At 37.6% G+C, this 11,136-nt stretch overlaps 1 protein-coding gene across 1 annotated transcript in view; it reads left to right on the top strand.

Moving 5' to 3' along the window:
• The first annotated feature begins 299 nt into the window (after positions 1–299).
• Positions 300–11,136, top strand: part of CEP290 (centrosomal protein 290kDa) — a 170,968-nt gene continuing 160,131 nt past the window's right edge. The window contains exons 1-5 of the mRNA XM_006889524.1: positions 300–401; positions 508–585; positions 1,577–1,646; positions 2,647–2,693; positions 6,428–6,571. Coding sequence (XP_006889586.1) covers positions 300–401; positions 508–585; positions 1,577–1,646; positions 2,647–2,693; positions 6,428–6,571 — 441 coding nt within the window. The remainder of the gene's footprint in view (positions 402–507; positions 586–1,576; positions 1,647–2,646; positions 2,694–6,427; positions 6,572–11,136) is intronic.

Here is an 11,136-nt window from a genome sequence, read left to right as displayed (position 1 = left end):
TTGATCGGAAGGAATTATAGTGGGAGATAGAACCCAAAACTACCAAATTTTTATCACGGATTGTTTTCAACAAGGACTTCGTCATTTGTTATTTAATATGTATGTACAATAGTTTGTTCAACCAGTTTAGGCGGCGTGCTACATTTCTGGTCAAGGTTGTTTTGTCCATCTACTTGTTTTGTAATTAAGTAGCAAAAATTTTTGCTAACTGTCTCAACAGTTAGAATATCCTTAATGCATGTGACATGATACCACCTCCCTCTTCATTTTGTTGCAGAAGCACGGTGAAATAATTCAACATGCCTCCTAATATAAACTGGAAAGATATCATGAAAATTGACCCAGATGACCTCCCACGGCAAGAAGAACTGGCAGACAATTTGTTGGTTTCCTTATCAAAGGTGCTTAACTGAGATTGAGATTATATATATATGCTACATCTCAAAGAGTTCTTGTGTTTTTTTATTAAGGATTAGAAAATAAAAAGTTATTTGTTTGTTTACTTAGGTGCAAATAAATGAAATAAAAAATGAAAACCAAGAAAGCTTGATACACCTTTTCAGAGTTACTCAGTCCTTAATGAAGGTTTGTATCCAATAGAATTTTATTTTAGACAGTTTCTATGTAAATATTTATAAAGCCTCAAAAATATTTTCTACTATAAGAAATTTCAGTGAGCAAAACATTGCTAATTCTTATAGTCCTACAAGAATATATAGGGGAAACTGGTTAAGTTTGAAAGTAAAACGTATATGCTGAGGTCTACATGAATAATGCGGTTAATGACAGTACTTGTTAGGGGAGAGCTTTTTTAAAGAATTAGGAGTAATCTCATAAAGGATAAGAACTGACAACCAGTCTTTGGTAAGTAGCTGGCAAGGGTATTTGAGAGCTGGAGATAACCTTAAAAGATGAAATACAAAATGTGCTGCTTTTTCACACATGGAGAAATAGCTGTAGAAAATATTTAATGAGTTGTAAGGAAATAAAATGAGCTCTGGTTAGTAGTGTATTGTACTAATAACCAAAAGTCCACCCTGTCTGCTGGTTCTAATCCACTGATGGTGCCTCAGGATTTATACACACACAGATACACACAAAACCCAATGGAAAGTCAAAGGTCAGATGAGAAAGCAGTGAGTTTTGAGATTGAAAAGCTATAACATTGGTGAGTAGTTTTTGTGTAGGCTGTGGAAAGCCTTTCAAATCTATTTTATGCTTTCACCAATGAAGTGCCATTAAAGGTTTTTGAACCACTGTTGAAAGGTATAAAAATATATCGTTGGAACAGACTCATTGCTAGCATTTATTGTGTTTTCAGGTCCATAAATTGCATGATAGTAGATTACCCATCTTTCTCCTTCAAAGCTACTGGTGGATTTGAACTATCAGAGAGGTGTGGCCATTGAGTTAGCGTTGAATCTCCCTTCAGCCTGTGCCACCGGAGCTACCAAAAATTGGAATGGAAAATAAAATCCTTGTTTTTAATGCTTATTGGGAAAGAAAATTCATAATACTTATATATACCATTAAGGTATATTGAAATTTTTTTTATTATAATTATTTTCATGTTTAGATGAAAGCCCAAGAAGTAGAGTTAGCATTGGAAGAAGTTGAAAAAGCTGGTGAAGAGCAAGCAAAATTTGGTAAGTGCCTTAGGAAAGTAAGGTTGTGTATGATTTTAAATGGCAAATTCCATTTAATATATAACAAAAATGAAATCTATGTTGTATAAATTGTAAATGTTTATTTCTGAAGTTATTTTCTAGTATGCCTAATTTGTAGGTTTCAAGACACAATTTTACTTTCTATAATGTTACTTTACTATCACCATCTGTATCGTTTCAGTGATGTTAGTTTGAAGACTAAGGTATGCCCAACTCAGGCCATGGTCTTCTCAATTACTTGCTATTCATCAGAGAACTGGAGAGTGAATAAGGAGGACTGAAGAAGAATTGATAACTTTATGTTGTATTGCTCGAGAAGAGTACTGAATAGGTCATGGACTGCCAAAAGAACCAACAGATATGGCTTGGGAAAAGTAGAGTCAGAGTGCTCTTTGGAAGCAAAGTTGACAAAGTTTTGTCTCACGTTGAGCATGTTGTTGGGAGAAGCTAATCCTTTGAAAGGGACATCATATTTAGAAAGGTGGAGGGTCAGCAAAAGAGAGGAGGACCCTCAACCAGCTGGTTTGACACAGTGAGAGTGCTACAGTAGTCTCGAGTATGTAAGAAATAATGAAGATGGCACTGGACTGGACAAGGTTCAGGTCTGTTGTTTACAGAATCGCTTTGAGTCACACTTAATGGCACCTAACAACAACAAAATAGATTAGGGCGCATTGGTGGCTTAGCAGTAAGCAGTTGTGCTGCCAGTGCAAAGGTCCTTGATTCGAATCCACCAGCTGCTGTGTGGATAGAAAGAGGGCAGTCTGCTCCCCTATAACTTACTCCCTTGGGCTTCTGAAAACCCACTGATGGGTCAGCTGTGTGTGGGTTCTTACTCGATAGTACATAGCAACAACAGGCAATACAGAGAATCTTAAATTTTAAATCAATTTGTTTTATTAATTATTGAAATTTACTTAGAAGTTTAATTTGGAATAGATCTATTCAATTTACATGTGTTTCTTGGTTTCTTTAATAGAAAATCAATTAAAAAGTAAAATGATGAAACTGGAAAATGAACTGGAGGTATGTCGTTTTGTTTTCCCTGTAGTTTAATTGTCATCAATTTTATTATTTTTTATTATTGATTTAAAGATAAGACCATTATGTATATAAATGGTGAAAGGTCCAAAGGTGAAAGGCGGCAGGAAACGGGGAAGATGGGAAATCACTGGGACAACAGAATTTGGTGGGCCGATAGTGAGGAGTGTGAAAGAATAGGAAACATTCAGTGGGGACTCAGAAAGCCAGGATTGGCGAGCTCTGGTGGCCTAGTGGCAAGAAACTGCACTGCAATCCAAGAGGTACACAGTTTGAATCCACCAGATGCTCTGCTGGAGAAGGAGGAACAATCTCCTTCTGTACCAGTCAGATCCGATTTGACGGTACACACAAAAAAATAATAAAATTTAAAAAAAAAGCCAGGATTATAAGAGGCATAGATCAATAGTAATTAATTTTATAAAATATAAGGTATGTGAAAATTGTATGAAACACAATGTAAATGGAAGATTGTATTAAATACAATGTACATGAATGAAACACAATGTATACAAAATTTTCTGTGCAACACAGTTAAAAAATAGTCATTAATTTTACAGAGTTTACATGTTACAGAAGTATGATTACTGATTGACATAGAATAGGTTAAGGTGGGTATATGAGGAAAAGTGACAGAATACTGAAATGTGGTTTGAGAATTAGCTTTTTGAGAGAGCAACGATATAGGCTCATAATGCCTGATTGAGAAAATGAACATCTAAGATTTCTGAGAGAGTAGAAAGAGTACTAAATACTCTTTTTTTGTGTGTTTATTAAGATTTAAAAAAGAGTGGATGTATGTAGAAGCTTTTATGTTTAGGTTTGGCACGTGGACATTGAGATAAGAGAGAAGAGACTATCCAGGGAGAAGATGATGTCAAATGTTAAGTAAGGCAGAGAAGCTTGAAATATATATAGTAGAGAATGGACTGGAATGTAGGCGATCTATAATTATTCAGACTTAAGGTAAAATCCTAAATTTTTTCATCCTGAATTTTTTCCCTTGCTTCCTCTGTTCTCTTGAACGAATTATTGCATATTATCTATTACATAGCTGCTTGGTGAGTACAATTGAGTTGGAACTGACTCATAGCTGACCTTCCAGCAGGTTTTCAGAAACAGCACAGATTAACTCATAGATATGAACTCCATGCCTTTGGGATTGCAGTCCAGCTTTGTACCACTCACTATACCACCAGAGCTCCCTATTGTTTATCATGTTGTTATTAAGTGCTGTTGAGTCACAGGCGACTCATAGCGACCCTATGAAGGAGAGTCCTCATCACTTGGGTGTCTGTCATCCTCTTTCCAGGTTCATAGGGTTTCTGGAGGCAAACTATTACCAAAGTGGATGCTGCTCCTGCTTCCAAGCTTATTTTAATCGGGGAGCTCCACCCCACTCTCTGTCCACATTGGGTAACCAGCCATTAACGCATTTGACACAAATCTAAAAAAAATGAAATAATCATTATTTGACTTTTTTCTATTGGATTGATTTGGTAATAATGTTTATCTGGGCAGCTGCTGTAGAAGTCTAGAAAAGTAGAACTATTGAAAATGTTAGTTGTTGTTGTTAAGTGCTATTGAGTTGTAGGCAACTCATAGTGACCCTATGAATGAAAGACCTGAACACTTGTATAACTTTGGTCAATTCTCCATGTTTATAGAGTTTGTGGAGGCAGGCCATTTCAGAAGTGGACGTTACTCCTGCTCCAAGCTTTTTTTAGTTGGGAAGCTCCACCAAACACTGTTCACCATGGGTAACCATTATTGCATTTGGCACATCAGTGTCACAGCATCACAGCAACCACAAGTTACTTCTGTACAGCAATGCACAGACCAATGCTATACCACTTAGAAGAACATTTGACAAAAAACAATTTAAACCTGCAGTCTTTGAGCCCTAATGGGTTTATAGATAGGAGGCCAGATCCCATCAGCTCACTCCCCTTAGCAAATCAACATTCTACCCTAATGCTCACCAGTCCCAGCCAACAAGCTTCTGTAGAACTTGGCTCCTGCTGATAGCTTTCAAACTGCATTCTAGTTGTGATAGTAGGGAACTCTGATGGCCTCATGGTGAGAACCTGTGCTGGAATCCAAAAGGCACATGGTTCGAATCCACCTGCTGCTCTGCAGGAAAAGGATAGGCAATCTCCTCCCATGCTATTAAACTGCTTTTGAAAACCCACTGGAGCGTCAGCTATGGGTCAGTTCTGATTTGATGTACACACCAACAATAATAGATAAAGAAGCCCCAATTGGAGAGGATAGGATAACAAAGAGATGGAAGAAAAAGAGAAGGAGTCAAGAGATTAGAGAATCTTACGAGGTCAGAGGATGGATGCCTGGTATAGTGAGACTAATAGGTTGTGTTTGTTTGTCTAGGATCCAGTATGGCCTTGGGGGTAGGGAAGATGTGTAATCAGGAGGGGTATAAAAGAGGAAGAGATTTGACTGAAAGTTACATGATACGGAAATTATTTAATATGGCTTTTAATGGAAAGGACTCTGGTGGCATAGAATTAATAGCTCTTGCTTGAAGGCCAGCTATTCAAACCTAACAGCTACTCCACAGGAGAAAGATAGGACAAATGTTTCTGTAAACATTTACCACCTTTGAAAATGGTTAGTACTGTAGTACTAACCACTGTGGCTCTTTACGTCTATTTACATGATTAAAAATTCATTTCCTCTCGTGTACAGGCCATATTTCAGGTGCTTTATGTTCCTGTCTAACTTGTGACTGCTGTAGCAAACATAGTACAGAGAACATTTCTGTTATCCCAGCAATATTAGTCCTGTTATAAAAGCAGTTTTAGGTGGTAGAGGAAGAATAAGTTAAAGATGCCCAGGTTCAATGACTAGGACAGAGCCTCTTCTGGTATGCAGCCTGGTATCAGAACTCTGATGCTCAGGAAAAGTCTTGATATTTCACTGCCTACTTAATAAGCCTTCTTTCCCTTTTAGTATGTTGCTGTAGCTCAGGGACTGTGGAAGAGCTAGAGTGATAGATAGAAACAGAGCAAGGGCAAGGGTGGGGGTAGGAATTCCTCAGCCTTTGAGCAAAAGCTAAAATTAGGTAAATTTAAAAGCTTGTTTATAAACTAGTATCATTTGAAATATTTAAAATTCAGTTATAGTCTTTGAATTGTTGTGATGGAGAAGAGTACCGAACATACTGTGCACTGCCAGGAGAACAATTAGGTCTGTCTTGAAAGAGTGAAACCAGGTTTCTCTTTGGAGACATAGTTTGGGAAACTCTGTCTCACATACTTTGGGCACGTGGCCAGGAGGGTCTGATCCTTGGAGAAGTACATCACGCTTATAAGGGTGGAGGGACAATGCAGGAAAGGAAGACCCCCGATGAGATGGATTGACGTAGTAACTGAGGCAGTGACGGGAGGTGCATTGGAGTCAGGAGACTGGCTCAGGACAGGGCAGGATTCATAGCTGTTGTGCAGAGGGTCGCTGTGAGTTGCAGTCGATGGCATGTAACAAAGTTCAATAAACATTTTAATCAGGATAATTATTCTTTTTACTCATTTGGATTTTCAAGTAGAGTTAGAATAATTTGAATTTTTTTTTAAATAAAATTATTATTTTGTACTGGCTTACTTACAAAATTTATATATGTTGTTTTCACACTAGATCTTTCCCATGGTTTTTACCCACCTTTCCCTCTGCCCTAATTTGAATTTTTGTTCTGTTACATTAAGATGGCACAGCAGTCTGCAGGTGGGCGTGATACTCGATTTTTAAGGGATGAAATCCGTCAACTTGAAAAGCAATTGGAACAAAAAGATAGAGAATTGGAGGATATGGAAAAGGAGTTGGAAAAAGAGAAGAAAGTTAATGAACAAGTAAGACACATTTTCTACATATCTTACCTGTTCAAGTTTTCTAAATAGAATGTCCGATTGCATAAATTTTTATGTTTGTATAGTACATCTAAGGAATGATTTATATTTTTATCTCTGGAGTTTTATGTAACTGTTTATCATTACATTTTAAACATAAAATAGACCAGGTCCTCCTGGTAGAAAAGATTTGGAGATTAACTTTCTTTTATTTGGAGATATGTTTTCTTTTAGCTAAGAATAAATCAGGAGAAAAAGAAAAATCAAGCACCAAACTCATTGCCACCAGGTAGATTGTGTATATTGATGTATAAAAATGTTTGGCCTGCATAAAGGCTACTGAATTCAACCTTCACCAGTTCCACAGGGAGAAGAATCCCATCAACAGCCACTACACAAAACCAAGTCCTTTGAGGTCAGACATGTCTTCGTGTCATCTGAGCCACCTTCTACCAATTCTAAAGCCAACCATTTCTCTTAGGACTCTCACTCCTCTCCTGGGTCTTCTTATCCTTTGAAATGGTCACACACAACTGTAATAAGATTATAGTGTTTGTTATTGTGTAAGTTAGCATGTTACAATTCAAGTCACACACAACTGTAATAAGATTATAGTGTTTGTTATTGTGTAAGTTAGCATTTTACAATTCAAGTTATAAACGGTATGCCATCCTTCAGTCAGGACGGCTTCTTGAGCATACTCGTAGGCTTTTTGACCATCAACCCTGCAGCTTAACGTCAGAGTTACAAAACTCTCTTATGTCTACTAACTGAAATCTCTCTCCCCAGGCATCCAGCAAACTTCGGCAAATGTCCCTGGCTCGGGTTCTGTCGAGGTGCTGTCCCAGATGAGCTCTGACTCATGTATAACTCTGGTTTTGATGCTGCTGTTAGTGCTTTTACCTGTATCTTGATCTGTTTGGCACAGAAATCTCTGTGACCTCTAGGGACTTGCTTTACATTCTGTGCTGCTCCTTTTTTCCTGATAGTGACCTTCTGCTTCTAATTCTGCTCAGTATAAACACAGCCACATGGCAAGACTGACCATTCCCTTCATTAGTATCTATACACCTTGTTTGCACATTCATGCCCAGAAGGTACTATTTGCCTTATTCATATCATTAGCATTACCCCACCTTGACAGGTGATGACAGTCAAAGTAGTGGGCTGAGGAAGTCATTTTGAAAATCAACCTACTATACCACAAGAGTAAAATATATCAAATTGATGCTTTGATCTCGAGGAATGCATGTACCTATTTTGAGGCAGAAGTTTTATTTGTATTCATGTCTAAATGAATTAATCTTTTAAGAATATAGTCAGTAATACTCTTTCATATTCCTTGTTTCAAAGTGTACCTTTTTGCAATTAATGTGTGGATCTTTGAAAACTTTTGTTAGTGCTGCTGTACTGCCACCGACTCTTACTGAGCCTCCCTCCCTTTCTAAGGCTAAATCTTTACAGGTAGAACCTGCCTCATCTTTTCCCTGAGCAGTGATTGGTGGTACTACCAGAGCTTTAGTTAATGCCAACATTTATCATGTGTTCATGTTTAAAATTTTGACATTTTACCTTTCATGTCAGTATATTTTACTGTTACCACTTATGGTATTCCTTGTTATTTATTAAATAGTTTGTGCCATATGAAATTCAATTTGAGGAAAAATTGGTTTCCAGATAAATTTTCTATCAGAAAATATTTTTCTGAGCCTCCAGTAAACTAAGAATCTTGGTGGCATTGTAGGTTAGTGTTGGGCTGCTAATGAAATAATTTGATGCTTGCCCATCTCTGATGCCTAGAAAGCAGCATTTTTTTATCTTTCATACTTTAGAAAGAGGGAGCTCTGGTGGCCCAGCGGCAAGAAGTTATGCTGCAAATCTGAAAGAAGGCACGTGGTTCTAGGCCACCAGCTGCTCTGTGGGAGAAGGATGGACAGTTTCCTCCTGTGTGATTATCTGCCTTTGAAAACACACTGGAGGGTCAGCTATGAGTTCATTCTGACTCTATAGTATACAACAACAACAACAACTTTAGAAAGTTACTGTTTTATTATATAGTTAAAACATGTCAATTAAAAATAAAATTAGAATGTTTTTTGATGCTGAGAGAATAAATACCTAAGATTTATGTAGCACTTTTCACTTTATTATGAACTTAACTATCGTTATTTTGAAAAAATGTCATGCTCTCTTAGAGATTATGAGAAAAACAGTGAACTCCCATATACCTCATGCAAAAGAATAAATGGCAAGTAGGGATGTCCGAGTCTGACCGCTTCATAAAGGGGAACTATCCCCATCAATACCACAGCAGCAAATAGAGAGCAGCTGCTAGGTCAAACACGCTACCTCCCATGCTTCTGCACCTGTTTCCACCAATCACTGGGTTGATGAGCATTGTTGACCCAGGGTCTTTACTTACAGTTGTGGTACCAAGAATGGGGTTTATTAGGGAAATACGTTGGGTAGGGAGAGAGGCAAGAATATCTCACAGTTTAAGTTCAGGTTTAGTCCAGCATCCCAAGTCAGAGCAACAATAAAACACAGTTCCTTAATAATTCAAAGTCCTGGTTCCAATTCAGCTGCACAAATTCAGTAAGCTTCTGGTTTCCTGTATTCTGTCATCCAGCAAGGTTTGTCTTAGAGCAGTTACGAATCAGCTTCTCTTTGCTTCATCTGGTCAGAACAGCGAAATCTTCAACTGTGGCCAGCACAAATGCAAGAAGCCTCAGGTCACACCTTGCTCTCACCAGTGTCTCATTCTGGTCTGGCTCTCGCAAGGGTATTGCTCCAGTCTCGCTCAAGTCTTGCACTTTCTCTCTCTCCCTCACTCCTTTATCCCGTTCTTTCCCCTTCTCTCTCTGCACCTTTCCCCCTTCTTCTTCTCTCCCCCTCCCTCTCTCCCTCTCTTCCTCTCTCCCTCTCTTTCTCTCTCTCTCTCTCTCTATCTTTGATCCTAGTCCCATAGCTCTTGATGATTTGTAGTACTGTAAATCTACAGTTAAGATAGCTAGAGAGCAGAGTAGGCTAATGGCTAGAAAAGCCAGAGGTGGGTAATGGCGAGTAAAGCCACCTTTTAAACTAACACCACATCTCATTTGTTACTCTTGTGCCACATTGGCTTTACATTTCTTTTCTCTTTTTAAATATGGGCATTTTTCATTCTCTCTTTTTATGTTTCTCTTTTAATAGATTACATATTTCACTCTTCTTTTTCCAGACTCATTTGAGAATTAGTTACAGAGGTCAAGACATATATTATCTAAATATTTTAGTATTGTCTCGGAGAAAGAGGAGCATTCTACATCTACGTAACCACAGTACGATTTTTGTTACTTAGGCAGCTTAGATTTGAGGCAGTAGTCTTCTGTACATTTGAATTCATAGTCTCTATTAATGACACCTTACCTAGTCCCATCATCCTTCCACCCTCTGGAGCATTACCCAGCATCTAATCTAGAATCCTGTTTTATGCAAGTTTTTCGAAAGCAGAGCATTACTATGAAACATTTTGAAAGCTGAAATGGTGTACATAAAATGTAATTATCATTGATTTATATGGGAACAAATTTTTAACATTCCCTGACCCAAAAAATAGCCTACCAAATCATGCTTTAATAACACATAAAACCTAAAATAACACTACAGTAAAATGAAAGCAGGAATGATATAATAAATTCAGTCTATATAAAGTAGAAATGATATATTTATCATATAGTACTGTAGTTCTCAGGGAAGAAGCTTAGCAATACCATTGTTGCTACTTGAAGTATGTGCTGCCCCTTAGTGATTTGCTACAAAACGAATGCTGAATGTTTATTATTTTTTAAATGTAAACATTTTCAGATTTCTTTTGCTGTTTATAATAGATGGTAATATAGATCTTACAAATGCAAAATAGCATTAAACTTTCATTAAGCTGGAGATAGAATGATTGAATTTTGCACAATGATTTATTCATCGTAAACACATTTTTAAGAGACATAAACGCAGGTTATACACCTGGATCTCACCTGATGGTATGCATAGGAATCAAATTGAATACATCTGTGGAAGGAACTGCTGGAGAAGCTCAATATCAGCTGTGAAAACTAGGCCCGGAGTTGATTGTAGAACAGACCACCAAATACTCATATGCAAGTTCAAGCTGAAGCTGAGGAAAATTAAACCGAATCCACGAGAACCAAAATATAACTTTGAGTCTATCCCACCTGCATTTCAGAACCATCTCAAGAACAGGTTTGAGGCCTTGAACATGAATGAACGAAGACCAGATGAGTTGTGGGATGATATCAAGGGTATCATCTAAGAAGAGTGCAAATGGTCATTACAAAGACAGAAGAGGAAGAAAAAACCAAAATGGATGTGAGAAGAAACTCTGAATATAGCACTGCAGCACAGAGAAGTGAAAGCACAAGGAAAAATTCAAGATACTAAAGAGCTGAACAGAAGATTTCAAAAGGCAGCGTGAGATGACAAAGTAAAATATTACAATGAAATGTGCAAGGAGTTGGAGTCAGAAAACCAGAAGGGTCGAACTCGCTCAGCATTTCTTAAGCTCAAGGAAC

The sequence above is a fragment of the Elephantulus edwardii genome, unplaced genomic scaffold (assembly GCF_000299155.1).
Source record: "Elephantulus edwardii isolate Elephantulus edwardi_28Jun2011 unplaced genomic scaffold, EleEdw1.0 scaffold00078, whole genome shotgun sequence".
Lineage (NCBI taxonomy): Eukaryota > Metazoa > Chordata > Mammalia > Macroscelidea > Macroscelididae > Elephantulus > Elephantulus edwardii.
The sequence above is the reverse complement of the archived record's forward strand: the minus strand, read 5'-3'. Positions and strand labels throughout refer to the sequence as shown.